A 20,123-nucleotide genomic window follows, 5' to 3' on the forward strand; every position below is an offset into this window, starting at 1 on the left:
GCTATACGGGCGAGGAGGAGATATAAGAGGAGCTATAGAAATAGGGGGCGGAGGAGGGTTAGCTATTAGAACTAGTAGTAAAGGAGGTGTAAGGGGAGATAGTGGTAGAGGGTAGGCGGTTATAACGGTTAGAGGAGGCGCCGTAAAACCTATAGCTAATATATTAGGGGCGGCTCGACGCGAGTTTCGGTTAGCTAAATTTATAGCACGGCACGGTATATAGGTAGCGTAAACCCGGCGTACCCGCGGATAATACCTAAATTCAGAAAACGGCTTAACGATATAGTATTTACGGTAAGAGCGAGGCTCCGGAGTAGTAGGCTAGCTAATTATCTCGACGGCGCGTAATATAATAACCTTAACTCGAATAGCGGGAAAACTCTTATAGGCGCCGTAGATTAAAGGGAGGACGTGTAATAACAGTAAAAACGTCTAAAATACAGAAAATCCACACGGATCGCCCTTAATTAGGTACCTTAGGACTTACTGTGAAATATATATATTTCTAAAGTACCGAAATTTTTTAGGTTATACTGCTATATACTATAGGAGTAAGTCCCCCGAAAAACACCGTAAAATCCCGTAAAACGGGTTCGGGCGGTAATACTAGTACGAATAACGCAGGCTGCTAAGAGTGGTCGGAAAAAAAAGCGGGCTAGCGTTAGTGTAGACTTAGATAGTGGATAGAGAAGACGCCCGAAGGTTTGCCTTGCCAGCAGTACCGGTGGTATCTGCGTTGGATGGTGGGAACGAAGTGATGGAGGAAGAGGAATAAGCGTACTTATTTTCATGTATGGTTCATAAGGGAATCTTCTGAAATAGGAACCGAAAAAAGTGTCTCAGATCTTGGGTGTCTTGGGTGTAGATGAAGGGATGAAATGAAGGTGGGGTGGCGTGAAGGTGTGGTGAGGTTCGATAAATGAGACCTTCCCTTTGTATCACGACCTTTTACTTAAAACCTCACCAATTTACCAACTCCCCTCTTCACTCTTTCACCTCTTCAACATAATATTCACCATAAATCTATCACACTCTGAATACCCTCCCAAACACGCATCTCGCACCGATTCTCAAATTCTACCACGCATCGCCATGCCTCCCCCCCCGGACCTCTCCTCCTACATCCTCCCCCAAGAAACCTCCAATTCCATCTTCACCACCCAGATCCTCCCGGCCGAGTTCCCCCCCAACGTATCACCTTCCCCGCTGGTGCTCTCCCCAACCGACCCGAAACCACCCATAGCCGTGCTGATCGTCGGCCAAACCGGCGCCGGAAAGACCCGCCTCGCCCCCGCCGTCCTCACCGCGCTGACCTCCCTCCGTCGCCAACCTCCCGCCCACTTCATCGCCGACACCTACAAGACCTACCACCCAGCCTACCAATCCCTCACCTCCGACCCGGCCACCGCTCCCCTCGCCTCCCCCGCCACCGGCCCCGACGCCCGCCGCTGGCTCCGCCTCGCCGCCGCCCACGCCGCCCACCACCGCCTCGACGTCCTCCTCGAGAGCGCCTGCCGCCACCCGGACGACTTCGTCCACCTGGCCCGCCTCTTCCGCGACGCCCGCTACCGCCTCGACGTCCTCCTCCTCGCCGTGCCCCGCCCCCTGAGCCGCCTCGGCATCCTGACCCGTTTCCACGACCGCCTCCCCGAGGCCGGCAGCCGCGGCCTCCCCATCCGCCTCACCCCCCTCAAGGTCCACGACGATTCTTATGTTGGTCTCCTCGACGCCGCCCGCTGGATCGACGCCCACCCGGACTGCGTGGACCGCGTTTTCGTCGTCCGCAGGGGCAACCTCGTCGCCTTCTCCGATGACGCTGAGGCCCGGTCGGGCACCGGCCCGGGACCCCGCCTCCTGAGCGGTCGCGTCGTCGATGCGGTGCAGAGGGAGAGGGAACGGCCCCTGACCCCCGACGAAATCACCGTCGCTTCTGAGGACCTCGCTAGGCTGCAGGCTAGGGACGAGGCCCAGGCTTCCCAGATCAAGGAGCTCTTGGATCCTCTGCTCAAGCCGTCGGTCGACCCCGACGCCGCCGCCGTCTTTCCGGAGTTGAAACCCCTCCAGTTCCCTCCCGATGGGACGGACCCTGAAGCCACCTTCTTACTTGGGGCTACTTAATTGATTTCCCTTCTGTGCATACATTGTCGAGCTCCCTTCTGGCATCTCGCTAATCACGAAAAGTTGATGTGTCTGTCGGTGGACCGTTCAATGACAAATCTCGTTGTCGCTCCATCTACATTGCTGCTCCTAGGTTCCACTGGATGAGCAAATAATAAATAGCGGGATATACGGCCATATAGCGTCAAGCTTCTTGCAACTTCTCCTCTTCACCATGCCTCACCCATTACCGGCCCCTTAACTTGATATAAAGATAAAAAAACAACCATCGCAGCTTCATACTTTCCCCCCTGCCGAGCGATCAGTGTCCAAGACAAGAGACACCTTTCTGAGCCCCGAACCGTGGACGTAAACGGGACTGCCCCCAGCCGCGGTTGTCTTCACGTCCCATTTGGAATTGAACGGGCTGGACCTTAGATCTGACGTCGTTTTGGAAGTCGGTTTTTTCCTCCTTCTTCGTTCGTTTCAAGGGTGGTCCTTCCTCTGATTTCTGGCCATGACCATGCATCACAAAGGTCTCTGGAATCGACTGCAACTGCAGAGAACTGAAGAGCCCATGGCCAGCTGGTGAGCTTGACCGGGGTTTCTCTAGTTCTTCGTGATCGAGATACTTCGAGAGGAGGGTGATTTGGTTGCGTTGACCACTGGGAGCTCTCATTCTCGACTGGTTGGCCTTCTTTAGGTCACTCGAACTTACACCGAGACCCGCTGACGATGGTGTTGCGGGCCGCTTCGAGCATTCAAGTCGCTCTCCCGTAGTCTTCTTTAGCTTGCTAGAGACTTCCTGCTTCAATGAAGCCTTCGGAGAATGGCCGACGTTGCTCATATCAGGGATCGTCTCTACCATCGAGAACACCTTACGTGTAGAACTCCACGACGTTTCAATTCGATCTCGAAGCCTTTTCAACCGCTCGAGGTGCGCCTTAGCCCTGAACCATCCATGGTTCTCAGCCTGAGATGCCGTAAGCCTCTCGTCAGGGTTGATCTTGAGGCATTTTTTGAGAAATCTCTGCGCAGTTGCGGTTAGTTTCATGCCAGAATTACTACAAAGGCCATCGATTCGATCGTCGACTTGTTTCTGAACGAGTCCGTGAAATTGGCAGCGTTCCTGGCTGTCGACGATGAACAAGATCAGAATTCCAAGCGCCCACATGTCAACGGGGAACCCATGTTGAGCATCCGAGCCGTCGGTGGCCATCTCACTGCTAACATATCAGCCGAAAGAATCAGAGCAAAAACATCTACTCCCCAAGTGGCATACGGTGCAATGTACTGCTCTGTTCCCACGAGCGATTTGAGTCTCTGGCGTTGTAGCCCGGAATGGCCAAGGTCACTAAGGACGATGCGGTAGTCCGGAGTCGGGCGAATAGCAAACAAGACGTTCTCGGGCTTCAAGTCTCGGTGTACGACGCCAGCCTTGTGCAGGTAACTGACCCCATCGACAATTTGCCGCACGATCATCTTTAGGTCTCCTTCACGGATGGCCGGGCCATAAAGCAATCGACGCTGGACGAAAGAGAACAGGTCCCCGCCTGTAGCCAGCTCTGTAAAGCAGTATCTGGACCGGTCGCGTCAGACACAAAGTCGCTCACCGCGAGTGATATCGATTCCCAAGCATAAGCGGCGTCCGAACCGAACTTACAAGGTATGGGGGGACTGGGCAGCGTGGACATAGGAGATGATGTTAGGATGGTGAAGCTGGCGGAGGGTGTCAATTTCCTGCCGCAACCGTCTCAGCGTGCTCTGGGCATCACGTTTATGCCGGAGGGCGTCCATGTCCACAACTCGGCAAGCCGCCTGTCTAGCAGTGGCGGTTTCCACGGACAGGTAGACCTTAGCATGAGCTCCGTCGCCTATGGGCCGGTCAGTAATACGGTAGCGTTCTGCAAACGATGCCGCCTCTTTGCGCTGGAGAGGCTTTAAACTGAACGGCGGTCTCTCGGGAAGTTCTTGACAGAAGTAGAAAGTCAACTGTGGATGGCCGCCCCCGGCTTTTCTGTCGCCTTTCTTGCAGATGGGAACAGTAACAACGTCACCGTCTTGCAGACAGTGACCAGGGGTGATGGTGTCGTGTGCTCCCAGGAAGTGGCCGTTGACTCGGATTCCGTTCTGCGACTGTCTGTCGCGGACATAACAGAGAGCCGGGAGCTGCTCGTCGAAGTTGATCACGTAGAACTCAAGATGATCCGGGGACAAGCCCTGTAGACTGGGGTTTCGAGGACAACTACACCCGATTATAGATCGTCAGTTTGGTGGGGGAGAGCCAACGTGCCACTTAGCACCATAACTCACTCGCCTTGTCCGAACTTGAGGATCGAATTTGGGTACAGGGAAATGGTCTCTGAAGCGGAATATACCGTCAGCGGAGGACCTTCCATAAACCCGACCCCTGGACAGGAAGACCTCACCGAGCCCCGCGAGACCGCCGACTTGGACTTTGATGTGTGCCACAGGTTGGACCTCGACATCCACGGAATTTTCGCCCTCGAGAGCTGCCATAGCGACGAGAGAAGCCTAGTAACGACTTCCGGCGTCGGTTTATGAGTCTCAACGATATGAAAGCCCCAATAGGCACTGAGGGGACAAGAGGATTAGGGAGAAGGACGGGTGTAGGATATGGATTTCAGGGGTAAAGCCGCCAGCAATGGGTTGCAACTTGCACCGATGACGAGTTTCAACCTGAGTTTTGCAAAATTTATCAGTCTTTTCGTGGATTACAGAATACTTCATTGTATGTCCCTTAGACCCGTTAGAAAGCCTTCATGGACAGGGAAAGCACCTTCGATGCCTCCTTCCCTGCAGCAGGTCAACCTCTCCTTCCGATATACGAAGCACAGTGTATATGCACAGTGTCGGGACAGCAGAACAGCAGTTGTTGTGATGATACAAAGTACTTTCCATCGTGAGCTTGCCATGAGGTCACTGCGGGGGAATATGATCACAGTACTATCACGTGATGCCAAAGGGTTTTCTGCCCTACTTCCAATCGGCTCCAAACCCCAAAAGCAACTTCTGCGTAATCACTTAGCAATTTCACAAGCATCATCACCAACACCTCTCATCCAGAACAAACGAGTAAGTTGAGCTCCCCCATTCCACACAGAGCTGCGTATAGCTCATACAAAGGCAACCTGGGGATCATGGTGGACGGTTGAGCTTTGCGCGAGCTCAATTGCTCCGCTACGAACTCCCGTTGCCTTGATGACTGGCGTCTCAGTTCCCTTTGCTTCGCGACGTCATACATGAACGAGTCCAGCTAACCTCAACTCCCAGTCGTTCAAGATGAGAGCCAAGTGGAGAAAGAAGCGCGTTCGTCGCCTCAAGCGTAAGAGAAGAAAGATGCGCGCCCGCTCGTGAGTTTTCACCCCCGTCTCAGTTTTCCCCTGGTAGTGTCTTCACTCAGTTTTCTAACCTCCCCAATAGCAAGTAAACACCTCGCACATCATCTCGACCCGGGACTGCTCCTCGGCGGTGCCCACTCTCACAACGCCCTAATCGACAACTGGAACCGTGATCGCCGCCATCACACCCCGCCATGCCTACGACTTTTTCGACCCACCGCCTCTCAGTGGACACGGGGAGAAATGGGCCTGGCAGACGTTTGGCCGATCTGGGCGGGACATCGGTTTATGGAGCGGGCAAAGGACAAGCCATGCAACGGGTCGAGCTGTGGCAAGGAAAACTCCGTCATCGGCACACAGACCATGACGTTGAGACGAAGTGTTTATGGAATCAAGAGGCTCATGAAAAGAGGCATGCTGCTATGACCCCACGGAAGGAACGTGGCCATGATTTGGACCGGAATGGCAATGACAATGAGAAAAGGCAGTTTTGCTTCGACTACAAATGCAGCTTCGTCTGTTCATGAAACTTGTCCGAACATGATGTGATGTTATGAGTCTCTCACCGGGCACGTAGTTGCAGCAACCCCGATTTCGCAACCCAAAAGCCCCAAACCCGCACTTTTTGTATTTTCTTTTTCGCTTCCCCCATTTTTTCCTGTTCTGCCACCCCGCACTTTTGTCTATGAACTGGTGAACAGCAGCCACGAACCATTAGTCGCAGCTCATGCCACAGAAGTCTCGGTTTCAAAATACGAAGTCTAAATCAACGATTCCAGCCAGAATACATTCATTCACTTGGACGGTCAAGCTGGATACACAACTCCTTCTGGGGAGACGAATCATCACCGTATAGACACTAGGAGATGCGTATAGCGAATAAGACGCACGGCAGCCCATGCTTTCTCTATCATCTTCAACACCAGATCCAACTCCTATCTCTGTCCTTCGATCCCTCGATACTACACTTCCCTCCCAAGCCACCTAGTACAAACCGCTTAAGCAGTAGAAAGCGAGAATCCTCCCACCAAACGCCGCAAACGCCGCAAACGATTCGTCTTCGCTTGTTTGATCCCCCCAAATTTTTCCAAGGGAGATACGAAAAGACGCGAACCCTCTGTTAGAACAATGACACATGACCTTGCCCGAACAACCTAATGCACCAAACACGCACGTAGACACGCCTCACAGCCGTGCTCATCTCTTGGCCCCCCTGCCGGCCCTCAGCTTCCAATTCTCCTTAATCTCCTTAGCTGCAGCCTCCAGGTCTGCCTGCGTCACCCGGTCCTCGATGCTCTCGAGCACGCTGTTGACCGTAGAGATGTGGTTCGCCTCAGCCTTGTCGTCGCGGAACCGCAGCGGCCGCCACCGGCCCTGGTCATCCTTGTGGCACTCGACGATGCGGTCCACAAGCGGATCGCCCACGCGCTTGAGCGTCTCCCACTCCTCCTCGGTGACGTGCAGGTCCGCGAAGAACTGGTACCGCCCGTCCCCGAGGAAACTCCACAGCTCGGCCCGCGGCACGCTCTCGTAGTCGACGAACGGCTCGTCCACGCCGTCCCAGTCCCAGCCCTCCGTGCCCGGCTGTATGGTCGGGAAGTCCAGCCGTAGCCGCAGGTCGATCGTGTTCTCCTCGGGCGGCTTCCACTTGAGGATGTGGTCGTCCGTGCCGTGCCTGTACGTCGCCTGGACGCACGTGAAGATGAGCCCGTCGTTGCCGTGCTTGAGCTTCGGGAGCACCACGTTGAAGAGCATGTGGATGCCGTAGCTGAACTCCATCGTTTTCATCACCATGTCGAACGGCTGGAAGGCCCGCTCCTGTGGGAACTTTGTGAAGAGCTCCTTGTACGGCTTGATGACGCATTCCTTCACGTAGGCGATGCGTTTGTCGTAGCTCCGCTGCGTGAGGTCCTGGCCGTCGAGAACTAAGCAGTCGAAGACGAGGAAGCGTGGCACGCGCTTGCCATCCTCGTGGTCCATCACCAGCTCGCCGTCGATGATTGTCCGCGTATGGAAAGCCCGGACGTCTTCCTTGAGAGGGAAATGTGCGCTCGTGTTGTCCACGTGCCAGAAATCATTCTTGCGGTCAATTAGGTATACCGTCTCTCTTCCGTTGTTGTCTTCTGTCAGGTATAGTAGGTAGCGGATGCCGTCGGACTTCTCGCAAACGAAGTAGCTGTGGTGCAGGGGAGAAGTGAAAGAAACCCCATTCATTGTCAGCATCGTAATGACCAGGCTATGTTTATGGAACATGTGAAAATGATTGGGGGGCAGCTGAGGAACGCACTCTTTCTGCCGAAGTTCCTGAAGATGTCTTCGCGCAAAGCTGACAGGCTGCGCGCCGGGGAAGCTGGTCTGGTTACGATGAAGCAGGTTCGCAACTTCCCTCCTCAGTGGTGGAAGAAATTCTCGAGGCAGCCGAATGCCAGGCTCAGCGATATCCTGAATAGGCCCATCCCTTGGAACCTTGTCCTCTGGGCCGTCCATGGCGCTATGTTCGGGCTGCTTTGTGTGTGAAGGGGAAAGGCGGAGAAGTTGAATTGATTCGAGTCGCAAAAGGCAACGAATCCGAATCTTTGATCCAACGACGCAATGGGCTTATCTGCGTATCCTCTTATCCGGGAACCTGCTTATCTCGTATCGATAAGATCAACAAGCGACGTGCCTTAGGTAACTTACCTTATATAGGTACCTAGGACTCCGTAACTAAGGTAGCGGGGTAGCATGTTGCATGCAGCTGAAATATGTTATGGGTTGACTAGATCGAGCTCGGCTGGATCTAACAGTAGGGCACATTTTACTCAGAACGGACAGACAGATAGGAAACTGTTAAGGTCTTCAATGCGCTCATGGAGAGCTGAATATCAGTTAGACCTGATCAACACGGAGTAATAGCTGTAGCGCTTCTAGGCAAAACACCAACAGTCCCGCGCCACGGCCATCCCTGAACGTCCCTGAATTTGTACCACGAGCCAGGCTTATCATGCGCGGACTGCAATCACTAAAACTCTCATGGTGAGGACATATCGTTATTATCAAGGTCATCCGTCCACACGTAGTTTTGGCGTCGCCTCATGTAACGGGGCGGAGAGTCAACCCCCCCCCCCCCTCTCCCTTCCCACTGGTATAACATTCGGCAGTAGTAGCTTCCGAATCACTAATCGGCGAATTCCCAGTCGTCCGGCCTAGAGTAGTCGGGCTGCTTGGTCTGCTTCTCAGTTCCCTAGCTCTCATCGATCTTGGCTACTTCCGCTTTTGCTTCCTCCCAAGTCTCCTTGTTCTTCTTCGCCCACTCAATCTGACTCTTGGCATATGCGAGCTACACAAAAGAGTTAGTTTCATAGAGACGAGAGAAGCCAAACAGAAGCATAGCATGTGTGAATGTATCATACCATATAGCGCCGCAGATCCTCCTCCTTTTCGGCCTGAAACCGTTTCAGGTCGCTGAGGATGCTCTTGCTAGCCTCCCCAATGTCGCGTTCCGACACCACCTGGGCTTGATGTAATTGCTCGATGCCTTCTCGCGTCTTGCCAATCAAGTCGCGGCGAGTTCTCTCGGGATCAACATCGGCAACGCCTTGAATCGCATGACGGATCGGGCCAAATATCCTGTTCGTGATCGAGTTGCTGCTCTGGGCCTTCCTATGGCCTGGCGAAGAGCTGCTCTTCTGGGGGACTCCCTGGCCTGCTGAAGGTGCTGGTTCCCCGTGTGTTGGCGGGAAGTCTGAATCGATCGACGCCGTGTCATCGTTCTCCCTATTTGCACTCGGCGACTCCCGAAGGCTCGTCGACCGCTGCGGAGAGGGGCCCAGTTGCGTGGTTCCGCTCAGATACTGCTCGATTCTCTTAGCTTCCGCTTCGCTACGTTCCAGGTCCTCGAGGAGTGCCTTCTTCTTATAAAGTTCCTCGTTGGTCTGCTCTTGTTGCACCCGCTTCAGAACCCTGTACCGGAGGACGTTTCTGACGACTCCCGCAAATTGCGCGCTTTCACGCATGGGCTCGGCAAAGCTTGCCCCGAGGGACCCAGCAAGCTCCTCTGTCGCGATGTAGGACGAATCTGCTGCCTGCCCCATCCTCTCAATGGCCTGCCCCAAGGTAGGAGATGTCTCGGACAGTGCAAACGCGTTTAAGCGAGAACCTAATTCGCAAAGATCTGAGGCCAAATGTGACAGGTGGCTGAGCGTACGACGGTTCACCTTCTCCATGGGTCCCGTCAAGAGAGCCTCGAGCTCTTTGATGGAAGCCTCATAGGCAATGAAGTAGGGATCAAGATCTTGTTCGCTGAGAGTATGGCTTTCGGGCGGGAAACGGCCGAATACTTGGCCACCCTGGCCAGAAATGGCTGTCGCATCAACGTTTCCACCGCCGTTTGCCTTCAGCTTGGCTGAATTGGAAGGCACGGGGAGAAAGCTGTGGGCCGAAGTCGGGTTGGCAGGGTCCAACGGAGGCGCTTTCAACACCGACTTTGGAATGGAAGCCACCAGGTTAGAATTTAAAACCTCGCTCTAAAACACGGTCAGCACAAATCCCGGCGGTCACATGTCCAAGGAATTCGACCTCGTACCCAGCTAGCATTAGGATCAAGAAACCTCCACCACACCCCATCATTTCTGACGGCCTCCATGCGCCGGCACCGATTCAAGAAGACGGCCAACATCCGTTTCCGCAAATCTATTATCTGCTGGTCTTGCTTCGCATTTGTGGGGTTTGCAGCGTAGTCGGCCATGGTGTGCTTCTCGGGAATAGGAGGGATGATCAAGGTCGGATGCAGTCTGGTAAGGGCCTCTCTCAAAGAGGAAAATTCGGAGTACCGCCGACGGACTTCGAGGTTCTGTGACGAAACGTCAGTAACAGTAGCCCGTCAGTGGGAGGGGGGTTTGAAAGCCCAACATACACCGGTGCGAATGGTGTAGACGATGTACCTTCCACCGCTCTCCGCGCTCTTGCCAGCGTCAGTAATCAGAATAGGTAGTTCTGGATTCTCCCAAAGGATTTGCTCGATGCGACTCTCATAGCCGCCGGGCTTGCGCCGTGGTGCAACTTCTTCTTCGGGATAGGCGTCATTGTCGTCACTCTCGGGCTGATCTTGAGGAGCATCGTCACTCGTGATAGACGGGGTATTAAGTACGCCAACGCGAGCATCTAGAATTTCCCAATCATTGTCAGTATCGTGGGAGAGCGGCGGGCTGCCAAGGGTGACCTCTTGTAAGGCTCCCTGTCCCTCAGCGTGTTCTACCTTTCCCGGCCGCAACGATTCCATCATCTTGGAGGGAGATTCGAAGATGACAGGGGGCGGACAGGAGGACGGACGTCCAAGTAGAAAAGGCACTTACGAGAGCTCGGAGTTGGTGAAGTCGAATTGACAGAAGAGCTCAAGCTATCACGGCGGTCAAAGCTCGTGCCGTAAGGGTTATTATCCTCGTCATTCCACATGGTTGACAGTCAAACCGCACGGCAAGCCGCACGATGAGGCAAACAGCCTGTCGGAGAGCTTTGTGCTGAAAGAAGCGCACAGTCCACTGATGTAAGAATCAGGCCTTACGTGCGATTTGATTGCAAGGTGATCGTAATCCAATTGCTAGGCAGCGGTCAAAGAGAGGAGGTGGTGGGGGAGGGGTCAGTAACTTGACAGCTACCCGCGCCAGAGAGGGGAGTAAGGTTATGTCAGACAATGTCTAAGAGCACTGCAGCACAGTCATGCTCTCATGAAAGAGGAAGACATGCAGGTACAGGGTACAGATATGATATTGTCTTTGATGTGTGGGATGTGTGGTAGGATGTTGGCAAGGTGTGGTGATGTTGGATGCGCGAGGTTTCGGTGGCTTCGGGACTTGGTTCGAGCTCCCCCTAACAAGAGGGATGATGTCGGTGCTAGGCTCCTGCCTATCCGCGGGTTATGACACTTTGGTTGGCGGAACTGCAGGCACGGACCCATTTTCAGGGTTGCTCTTGACCACCTATGATTTACCTTAGTTAGAAAGTATCATCGTACACGTGCAAGGTGCAGGCAGGTACATCATTCTCCCAAGGTGTACAAAGGTAGTACATAGCCTATTGTTACTGTACGAAGTATTACTTAAGATACCTCCCCATAGAGGCAGGTACATTCCCCATCTGGTTGGAAATATTGCTCCAACATAAGGTACCGAGTACGACAGCAACTTCGCCCTATTTGGCTATTTCCTCTGCCACGTCCATCATAGGAGCACCTCATTATCAAACTAGTTACCCCAGCCCGCCTCTACTCTCTCGTCGCTCGCCTCCGAGTACACATACGGAGTAGATCTGCCCCGAATACTTGCAATTCAACGACGAGACCCATACTGTCCGCCCCCCTGATGTAAGGGTTGCGGTGGTATCGGTCCAGTCTCCTTCCCAGTGCCGGAATCTGTGCTGTCGTCGTGAGCCATTGCAACACAGTATCTACGCCGAATTCCATTTAGTGACATCCTTTCCTGTAGCTGCGCATGCCGGGGATACGTTACCTTGTCTCTTGGGTCCGCCTCCAGCTCTCCCGCTCGCGTCTCGTTACCTTCATCTCTACTTCCGCATCACCGTCGTTCCACTCTTTTCCAGATGTGGACATATCTTCCATGGCTCCGGAGAGGGCAGTAATTAGCATGCGAATCATCCCATTTCCAGAGGCTCGCTTATGCTTCGGGTTGCTGTGGCGTTGGCGAGTTTCGTGTCCATTTGACCGACTGCAGGCCCCGTCAGCGTAACGAAACTATTGCCAGTGTGACGAGCTACTTACCGGTGTTGAATGTCGGAGCCCGAGGATCGTTGACGGCCGAGCCACGGCCGTCGTTCTGTCAAATCTGGACTTGAATTGTCCCTGAACCGGCCTAAATTCCCTCCTGGTTGTACACCGCGAGGCCATGCTTTTCCAGCCTCGGTCCCAGGAGGGTCCCGCGCATCTGCATCCGATCTCGTGCTCTCTCCCGCTTGTTCGGGGTGGTGGGGAAGGAGAAAGTCATCGCTGTACACCGTGGCTATGTGAGATTGTGGTGAGGCTGTGACAGCGCAATCGTCGGTCGGTCTTCCCTCATTTCTGTGCCCCTCGGGGGCGGCTTCAGCCGAAACAGCAGAGAACCTCGACTCCTGAGATTGTCTTCTCTCTGTCAAATTGCTTCTTGATTGGGGTCTTGAACTTGAAATAGTTTCTGCTCGGCCATATGGCATACGGCAAAGCTGTAGGAACCTCTGGGCCAGCGAGGTGTATCCCGGAGACTTGCCGCATTCGTGGTACTGTGCCTCATACCAAGTCTGTCGTGGCATGGGCAGTCCAACCTGTAACTGAATAGGTCGGTAGTTAGGCTGGCCCTGCATGGCGCGAACCGCAGTGCCCTGGTTGCTCTGCACAGGGCCCAACGCCGGTTGGAGAGCATGTATAGGCGGTGCAGGGAGGAGGATCGGGTTCTGGCCTTGGATATACGAATATACCGTGGGCTGACGAAGAGGAACTATGGCATTATACTGCGGCGGCTGGACACCCGGTATCGTCGGCAGACTGTACGAGGTATGTCGTGAAACGATAGATCGAGATCGCCTCATCTTGTCGTCTGATCTCTTTCGCTGGATGGGCCGCATAGGGATAATGTTTTCGTCGTCGTCGGTCCAACCTTGGTTCTTGCGATTATGGCAATAGTAGGCCATGGCCAGGATGAGAGAGACAGAGAACAGGATGGCGCTGAATAAAATACCAACCTGCTGGCCCTGGCTCAAGCAGTTCCACCCGCCAGAGCAGACACCCTCCTCTCCTTTACGGACCAGGGCGATGGGTGCAGTGGACTTGTCTTTCCGCCCGGGGAAAAACAGGTTCAAGTTGTCAACAAGACCAGAGACTGGGCCCATGCGGTTGTCTCTGTCTGTCCCATGGCCTACCACACCCATTGCGGTAGCTGGTTCGTTCGGTTCCGAGTGCACAGTGGACTATCCGATGGGTCAGTCAGAATGCCAGTGGTGGATGAAGGGCAGAAGCAGGAACGAGTAATATGCACAATAATATAACACTTACCGGGAAGGAAACTGATTCTGGGGTATGCCGAAGGGATGGATTTCTTTGCACTGTCACCCGATACGGCTTGAAGAAAAGATCTTGTGGGAAGCACAGAACGGGTAGGTGCACAGGGACGTAGGCAGCTGCTTCCCATTTAACTGTCTTCCGACTGGGAAGTTCGCTCCCACACCTTAGTGGACATTGTGGTATATGGACCATGTGACGGAAAGGGGATCTTCACCGTAGAAAATTATACGTTATAAGAAGACACCTCGGGGACTCGTCTCTCGCTGCGCCTCGTGGGAACTGTTTGCCCATATAGTTCCCCCAAAGGCGGTTCATGATATGAGAATATGAGGATACTCACCTCATCCTTACCTGTCATATTGATTGATGTACTTCAAGAGGGGTAATCCTAGGCGAGTATCGAGGCTCTAAATAGTGACTCGATAACTTCGGATTTGTAGCTTCTGACTTGTCATCTGGAGCAAGAGCAATCAGTTCGAGGGTTTGCTGGTGAATCGATACGTTTACGCGATAGGATCCATCGAACTGTCGAGGGTGTTTACGACCTGCTCTACTTACGCCCGTTTGCTTCTCACACTGACATACGGTAACAGCCATAAAATTGGGAGGATTTAGGTGACTCTGCAATATCTGACTCGTCACTTCATAAAGTCCTCCTGGATGCATCTTGCTTATAGGGATGCTAAACCGGGACGGTCGGATATGAACTTCACCTGGCCGCCGTCTACCAAGAGAAAAGGCCGAAGAGTCGTACATATAAGCTCAACTAGTAGAAATCCTCGGGTGCGAAACTGCTTTGATCATTGTCACGTCTGCTGCGTTGCTTGATCTGGGCCGCTGAGGTTCCTTGGTCTTGTTGTTCAGGAGGTAACTCAGGCGAGTGAGTATTTCCCTAGGTACCTAGGAACCATTTTGATGCCTAAGCCAGGGGATCAACGGTCTCACACTTGTCGTCATCACGTGATCCTACCTAGGGCAGAAAGGGAACCCCACACCGCACGCACCGGCCAATGGAAACCCGACCACCTTAAGCGAGAATCTCTACAAACCAACCCACCAGAATTTTCCTTACGACTTTCCACATTTCGCAACGACACGACCGTCGACAACAACAGACATCAAGGCATCGTCGTTGAGATAGTTGCCCAGCATGTCTCTCGTCACAGGGGATAAGAGTGAGTAACCCGACGTTCAAAACAACAAACGTTTGTCTGGTGTGATGAAGTAAGATGGTTGCTGACTTTGCTATCCGTGTAGCGAACTTCCAGTTCATTCTCCGACTTCTGAGTATGTTTCGCCCTCGACAACTACCTACCCATAACCTTCTCGATCACAATGCTAGCCACGGCTTTGGCTTCCACGAACGGGAGACGGATGACTTGGCATGCGGGAATGCGATCTAACAATGGATTATAGACACCAACGTTCGGGGTCAGGAGAAGATCATGTACGCCCTCACCAAGATCTCTGGTGTCGGTCGTCGTTACTCCAACATTGTTTGCAAGAAGGCCGATGGTGCGTTGCCCACTACTCTACCCTCTCGAGTTCCATGGTGGATGAGGCGAAATTGCTCGATGGATCGACAGGCCGCTGGGATGGTGGACTAACCCGTTCATGCAAAACAGTCGACCTGAACAAGCGCGCCGGTGAGCTCACCTCCGAAGAGCTCGAGCGGATCGTCACCATCATCCAGAACCCCCAGCAATACAAGATCCCCGGCTGGTTCCTCAACAGGCAGCGCGATATTGTCGACGGCAAGGACTCCCAGGTTCTCGCCAACGGTGTCGCCTCCAAGCTCCGCGACGATCTCGAGCGCCTGAAGAAGATCCGGGCCCACCGCGGTCTCCGTCATTACTGGGGCCTCCGCGTCCGCGGTCAGCACACCAAGACCACGGGCCGCCGCGGCCGGACCGTCGGTGTTTCCAAGAAGAAGGGTGGCTAAACGAAAAGTGAAGCCAACAGAGAGCGGGTTTTTCTTGCGGAGCAGTCAGGGATTCGGTTTTGGGACAGGCGCGACGAGGAATGATTTTCGCTCCCATCTTGATTCCTTGTATTTCATCGTTGGGGGGCCTGCTTTTCGACATTGCGATGAAGCGGGCTGGTGGCGATACTCTAGATATATACGAGTTCGTCAATCCAAAAATAAAAAACGGCATCCAAAACATCCCGTCGCGTCATCATCATCAACTCGTTGCTATGTGGCATGCGTCTCCGACATGACTTTCTCGAGATAGTGTCGAGTTTGATGATGCCGTCCCCTCGTAAGTACCAGACGAGCCTTGCACGGGGCAGGACCGTACGGGAGTCTATAGCCGGCTTCGACATGGGATGTCCCTGGTTGCCTGTGTCTTGGAAGGCACGGAAAGTGACGCCCTTTCAAGAGCAGAGTAGGAGGAAGGGAATAATGACAATGTATTGAAAGTGGCTAAATAAAGAGAAATTATGCTCTGCCTGCAATGAAACGGTGATGCTAAACAACACTCCATTGTGGTTCATGCCCAAGATTCGGCTAAAAATGAAGAAAAGCCGGATATATCTGCCCTGGCCTTCTCCCCACAGCTCTGTCGTACCAACAAAATGACACGATCAGTCCTCATGAGTGACTGCCATATCCAGCACCTCGATTCTTCCCCTCCCCTTCGTCTCGTTGCCGATAAAGTCGCCAAGACCCTTGTAAGCGCCAGGTTCCACAAACCCGACAACCTCCCAATCGGAACCCACGACATCCTGGCTCTCCACCTGTTCGAAATACCCCAAGATCCGGTCCTTGACCGTCCCGGCCTTTTCTTCCGTCCCGTCCTCCTTGGCTCCACCCGCCGAGGGCTTGACGGCCTGTTTGAGGACGTTCGTAGCACAACTCACCCGGAGCTTCATCCGCGCGCGCTGCACGGGGATGGGCTGTGCCGCGATGAGCGCCTTCATAGCCTCCAGCGCCTGACTCTTGGCCGACTTGGTAGTAGACACGCCCGTCCACACGTGTTCCTTCCTCTTCACATTCGCGCTTCCTTCGTCCCCTTCCCCCACCGTCGTAGGCGTGCCCGTGCTCGTGCCCGTGCCCGTGCCCGTGCCGCTCGCCGAAGTCGACTTGCCGGCGTTATCCGAATGAGCGGCCGAGCTGAGCATGTCGAGCGCCTTCTCGATCATGCCGCGCGTGTAGACTCGTTTGGTGCGCGGATCGACCAGTCGCGAGGCCACTATGCTCACCACCTCGTTTTGCACGCGCTCATGCTGCGCTGCTCGCTCTTTCTCCCCGACCTGGATGTCCCCGCGTTTGAGGATCTCCAGCACGATCTCGTCTGTCGATTTGCCCTTGCCGAACGCCTTCTCCAGATCTTCCTTGGGCGCAGTCTGCCCCTTCGAAACGTTCAGGAATACCTGCGGGATCTGCAGCACATTGTCCAGGTCTGTTTCGATTCCGGATCGGTATTCCAGCACTTTGTTCTTGTAGCATGCGATCTCGAACCTCTTCTTCCCTTTCTTCAGCCTGACCAACGATATATTGGTCAGCTTAATCTGGTTGGATGGTTGATTTATTTGGCGTGACATGGTTTTGTGGTTGTAATAGGCTCGTCGGAGGAGTTACTGGACAACCATGGGTTTGGGTCGCCGAAATGCGAGTTCGTCGGTGATATGAGAACGGTCGATTTCGTTCTTCTATTTTCGCCTCTTTTGTTTTCTGGTAAAAAATGAGAAGTGAGACCGAAGATAGGTTCGCTGGGTGTGGTTCAGATGTGGTGTTTTCTCCGCGATATTGGTATTCTCTTAGGGATCCCTTCTCTTATATATACGCTGGTTTTAGCGGGGGAGGGGCAGTCAAGTAAAAAGGTCTGACGTCGCACTCGGTATGATGACTCATCCACCCTGCACTCTAGGCCCAGTCTGGTCCCTGGTGCTACAATCCAGTTGTGGCTTGGAGTGTTAGTACGGCGTTTTCCTATGGAGGTAATATCAGCGATATAAGGGACTTTACGGAGTATTACCTGTCACGAAAAATGGCCTTTGAGGTGTTGAATACAAAGCGATTTTTGGTCACAGAGTCACTACGAGCGAACGTATCCGAGGTGTACGCTATTCCATTTCTCAAAACACGATTGCATCATTTCTATGCGCCAATATCCTCAATTCCCATCTTCGATGCTTGCATGTCCTCGTCTTCCGGTGAATGCTTCTAGCCAACGCGGTCGGACTGTGAACAGACAGACCAGCTGTGAAATTAGGCGGCCCATTCTCCGCCAAGCCAGCGGTTGAAGAAGTCGGATGAGGCCTCGGGCTGGTCCATGGGCACCATGTGGCCCGCACCATAGAGCTGCATGAAGGTGAAGTTGCCGCTTGACTTGACCTTGCCGTACTCCTCACTGTCACCGTTGGCCACGGTCAGGCTCTCAAGGTTGGCATCATTGAAACCCTTCTTGCCGGGCCATTCCAGGGCCTCAGTCCAGGCTTGGTTGCCCAACCAGTTGCAGATGTAGTCGGCATCGCCGGCATAGATCAGGACGGGGATCTCCTCGAGGATCTGGGGCACGAGGCGGTGGAAGGGCTGGAACCAGTCACCAGCAAAGAGGAAGTTGCGGTTGATGTCAAAGTTACAGCTCTCATAGCTCGACACCTCGGCACCCAGGGCGGAAATGACATCGTCCTGGTTCAGGTAGTCGCTGACATAGCCGAGGGCCCTGTAGCAAAGGCTGCCGGCGCCCTCCTCGCACTTGCCACGGATGTCGTAGACGTTCTGACCAGTGCGTTGGTAGGGGCCGATGAGGGCGTTGTTGCAGTAGATGCTGGCGGGAACGCAAGACCAGACGCTTCCGGAGTCATAGCAGCTCTTGATCAAGCCCTGGCAGCGGGGAAGAGCATTGTCCATGGCCTGACACTCGCCCTCGGTGAGCACAGCCGGGTAGCCACCGTCGCCACAGGCCATGGGGCGATAATAGGCGTACTGCGTCAAACCATCGGTCAGACCGTTTCCGATGAGAACGCTCTTGAGGTTGATGTTGCGGTCCTTGTGGGAGAGGATCTCCGAGGTGAATGCGGGGATGTAATGGCCAGCGTAAGACTCGCCGGCGATGTGGAAATCCTGCTTGGCATACTCGGGGAACTGGTGGAAGAAGAGGGTCAAAAGGGCATAGACGTCCTTTCCGGCGGCAACCGTGCTCGTGACGGAGGAGCCCGAGTAGGAGTAGCCGACGTTCACGGGTTGGTCGAGGAAGATGACCGAAGCGTTGTTATTCCATGACCACTTGTTGTTGATGACTTCAATCTTGTCATTGATGCTGGACGGGCCCAGTTCGAGGAAGAGGCCGGTCAAGGACGAGCAGCCAGGGCCACCATTCAGCCAGAGGACGACGGGGTCGTTCTCAGGGTCATTCCGGGACTCGAAGAACCCTACGCGACACGAATGGTTAGCAAGGGATGGTGTGCGGAGAGGGAAAGGGAAAGCCATCTCGTAAGGTGAGACTGGAATGATAGACCGGCCGGTAAGAAAACCTACAGTAAAATAGATGCTTGTCGTTCTCTTCGTCATCGAGGTAACCGCTGTATTGCTTGACGGTGTCCACGCCAAGCTTGGAAGGATCGACCTTCTTGGCTCGGAGATTGAAGTTCTCGAGCCGGCCGCCAACCTGACGATGCTTTGAGCCGTCCTCCTCAACCCACAGGTTTTGTACGTCGGCACCCTTGACGATGTGGTCCCAGTGTGAGTCGGGGCGTCGGTTATGAGGCTTGGGCTTAGTTGGGACTGCGTTCTGCTTGAAGGCATGAACAGCATCGGGGGCCATCAAGGCGAGCTCGTCCCAGACGGCTTTGGCTTCGGCGGTGATCTCGCTGAACTTTTCGCCAAACATGTCCATCCAGGAGTCGCCAGCGGGCTTGATGGACTCGAAGGAGTGATCGCTGGCACCGGCATCGGCACCGGCACCGTCACCACCGAGGACCTGTTGGTCCATGTTGGCAACCGCCGAAGCCGCGCCGAGCACGAGGGCGGACGTGGACAACTTCATGGCTGGTACAAGGAGCTGTAGTACACAAAAGAAGTGTCCTATGCCCTGATAAAAATGGAAATAATGATGGAGGGGATGTGGAGGATGGAGAGGATGGAGATGATGAAGATGGACGATGAAGGAGGAGCTTGCGTTGGGGGAGAGATAGGAACGAGGCGGGAGGGAAGTGGTTAAATTGAGACGTAACCAACCAGAAACGGAAAGCATGGACCTGACTGTCCTGACGCAACTCCTGGGGCGGCCTGGGGTTTCCGGGTGATGACATGATCCCTGGTTGCATGCCTGATATCGGCGCCACCGTGGCGGCACAGCCAGGCACGACGCCAGCATCCAATAAGAATGCCTGACTCGTCACCGGCCCAAGGATGAGAGTGGATTCTTGTACCGTGATAGCCACGACTCGTGACCAATAGCGACGACCGAGGCATGAACCTCTTCAGATACCTTAGCTCCTCCCACTCCGTAGGTAAGGTACAGAAGGTATCGACCCTGATAGATAGAAGTACATAATCTTACTTCGTATCTGTAAGTGATTATCTAAGGATCCAAGGTACGGGTATACCGTACGGATACAAGCTCAGCTAAAGTCGCAGTCGCATTTCTTTCTTGCTACATGTACCAGTTCCCTCCAAGAAGCGCAACATC

At 54.0% G+C, this 20,123-nt stretch overlaps 9 protein-coding genes across 9 annotated transcripts; 3 read left to right on the forward strand and 6 right to left on the reverse strand.

Moving 5' to 3' along the window:
- Positions 1-1,092: 1,092 nt before the first annotated feature.
- SODALDRAFT_278200 (zeta toxin family protein) lies at positions 1,093-2,118 on the forward strand (the record flags this gene model as incomplete). Its single annotated transcript, XM_028608101.1, has 1 exon — positions 1,093-2,118. One exon carries the CDS (start codon positions 1,093-1,095, stop codon positions 2,116-2,118), a length of 1,026 nt encoding a protein of 341 aa, XP_028465742.1.
- A 301-nt stretch (positions 2,119-2,419) lies between these two features.
- SODALDRAFT_360254 (kinase-like protein) lies at positions 2,420-4,617 on the reverse strand (the record flags this gene model as incomplete). Its single annotated transcript, XM_028614244.1, has 5 exons — positions 2,420-3,320; positions 3,380-3,676; positions 3,761-4,324; positions 4,411-4,459; positions 4,527-4,617. 5 exons carry the CDS (start codon positions 4,615-4,617, stop codon positions 2,420-2,422), a joined length of 1,902 nt encoding a protein of 633 aa, XP_028465743.1.
- Positions 4,618-4,867: 250 nt separating this feature from the next.
- Positions 4,868-5,637, reverse strand: SODALDRAFT_379178 (hypothetical protein; the record flags this gene model as incomplete). The annotated part of the gene is made up of 4 exons (XM_028615025.1): positions 5,241-5,637; positions 5,143-5,175; positions 4,967-5,064; positions 4,868-4,914 (listed from the first exon to the last, which is right to left on the reverse strand). Exons 1-4 carry the CDS (start codon positions 5,360-5,362, stop codon positions 4,868-4,870), a joined length of 300 nt encoding a protein of 99 aa, XP_028465744.1. The 5' UTR covers positions 5,363-5,637.
- Positions 5,401-5,885, forward strand: SODALDRAFT_360256 (hypothetical protein; the record flags this gene model as incomplete). Its single annotated transcript, XM_028614245.1, has 2 exons — positions 5,401-5,471; positions 5,546-5,885. The coding sequence occupies 2 exons, from the start codon at positions 5,401-5,403 to the stop codon at positions 5,883-5,885; spliced, it is 411 nt and encodes a 136-aa protein (XP_028465745.1).
- A 391-nt stretch (positions 5,886-6,276) lies between these two features.
- Positions 6,277-11,300, reverse strand: SODALDRAFT_344783 (hypothetical protein). The gene is made up of 8 exons (XM_028613176.1): positions 10,793-11,300; positions 10,354-10,601; positions 10,024-10,290; positions 8,852-9,964; positions 8,707-8,778; positions 8,086-8,124; positions 7,747-7,925; positions 6,277-7,635 (listed from the first exon to the last, which is right to left on the reverse strand). Exons 1-8 carry the CDS (start codon positions 10,890-10,892, stop codon positions 6,657-6,659), a joined length of 2,997 nt encoding a protein of 998 aa, XP_028465746.1. The 5' UTR covers positions 10,893-11,300; the 3' UTR covers positions 6,277-6,656.
- Positions 11,301-12,003: 703 nt separating this feature from the next.
- On the reverse strand, positions 12,004-13,838 carry SODALDRAFT_177869 (hypothetical protein). The gene is made up of 4 exons (XM_028607033.1): positions 13,477-13,838; positions 12,373-13,391; positions 12,214-12,316; positions 12,004-12,160 (listed from the first exon to the last, which is right to left on the reverse strand). The coding sequence occupies exons 1-4, from the start codon at positions 13,675-13,677 to the stop codon at positions 12,110-12,112; spliced, it is 1,374 nt and encodes a 457-aa protein (XP_028465747.1). The 5' UTR covers positions 13,678-13,838; the 3' UTR covers positions 12,004-12,109.
- Positions 13,839-14,635: 797 nt separating this feature from the next.
- Positions 14,636-15,427, forward strand: SODALDRAFT_340256 (ribosomal protein S13/S18; the record flags this gene model as incomplete). The annotated part of the gene is made up of 4 exons (XM_028612933.1): positions 14,636-14,660; positions 14,743-14,772; positions 14,902-15,000; positions 15,111-15,427. 4 exons carry the CDS (start codon positions 14,636-14,638, stop codon positions 15,425-15,427), a joined length of 471 nt encoding a protein of 156 aa, XP_028465748.1.
- Positions 15,428-15,877: 450 nt separating this feature from the next.
- On the reverse strand, positions 15,878-17,253 carry SODALDRAFT_333705 (Shwachman-Bodian-diamond syndrome protein). Its single transcript, XM_028612051.1, has one exon. The coding sequence runs from the start codon at positions 17,029-17,031 to the stop codon at positions 16,072-16,074; it is 960 nt and encodes a 319-aa protein (XP_028465749.1). The 5' UTR covers positions 17,032-17,253; the 3' UTR covers positions 15,878-16,071.
- A 289-nt stretch (positions 17,254-17,542) lies between these two features.
- On the reverse strand, positions 17,543-19,676 carry SODALDRAFT_333706 (carboxypeptidase Y-like protein A). The gene is made up of 2 exons (XM_028612052.1): positions 18,971-19,676; positions 17,543-18,864 (listed from the first exon to the last, which is right to left on the reverse strand). The coding sequence occupies exons 1-2, from the start codon at positions 19,476-19,478 to the stop codon at positions 17,699-17,701; spliced, it is 1,674 nt and encodes a 557-aa protein (XP_028465750.1). The 5' UTR covers positions 19,479-19,676; the 3' UTR covers positions 17,543-17,698.
- Positions 19,677-20,123: the final 447 nt, after the last annotated feature.

The sequence above is a fragment of the Sodiomyces alkalinus genome (genome assembly GCF_003711515.1).
Source record: "Sodiomyces alkalinus F11 unplaced genomic scaffold SODALscaffold_6, whole genome shotgun sequence".
Lineage (NCBI taxonomy): Eukaryota > Fungi > Ascomycota > Sordariomycetes > Glomerellales > Plectosphaerellaceae > Sodiomyces > Sodiomyces alkalinus.

Bases quoted from the DNA above. Each gene is read 5' to 3' on its own strand.
- SODALDRAFT_333706 (XM_028612052.1), bottom strand. From the start codon at position 19,478: ATGAAGTTGTCCACGTCCGCCCTCGTGCTCGGCGCGGCTTCGGCGGTT. The intron at 18,865-18,970 runs GTAGGTTTTCTT...CGTGTCGCGTAG, and splicing joins CGACAAGCATCTATTTTACT to GGTTCTTCGAGTCCCGGAAT.
- SODALDRAFT_333705 (XM_028612051.1), bottom strand. From the start codon at position 17,031: ATGTCACGCCAAATAAATCAACCATCCAACCAGATTAAGCTGACCAAT.
- SODALDRAFT_177869 (XM_028607033.1), bottom strand. From the start codon at position 13,677: ATGGTCCATATACCACAATGTCCACTAAGGTGTGGGAGCGAACTTCCC. The intron at 13,392-13,476 runs GTAAGTGTTATA...CCCATCGGATAG, and splicing joins CAGAATCAGTTTCCTTCCCG to TCCACTGTGCACTCGGAACC. The intron at 12,317-12,372 runs GCGGGACCCTCC...GTGTACAACCAG, and splicing joins ACGAGATCGGATGCAGATGC to GAGGGAATTTAGGCCGGTTC.
- SODALDRAFT_344783 (XM_028613176.1), bottom strand. From the start codon at position 10,892: ATGTGGAATGACGAGGATAATAACCCTTACGGCACGAGCTTTGACCGC. The intron at 10,291-10,353 runs GTATGTTGGGCT...GTTTCGTCACAG, and splicing joins TCTACACCATTCGCACCGGT to AACCTCGAAGTCCGTCGGCG. The intron at 8,125-8,706 runs GTAGCCAAGATC...AAGTTACCTAAG, and splicing joins GGGAGGAAGCAAAAGCGGAA to GCACGTCGCTTGTTGATCTT.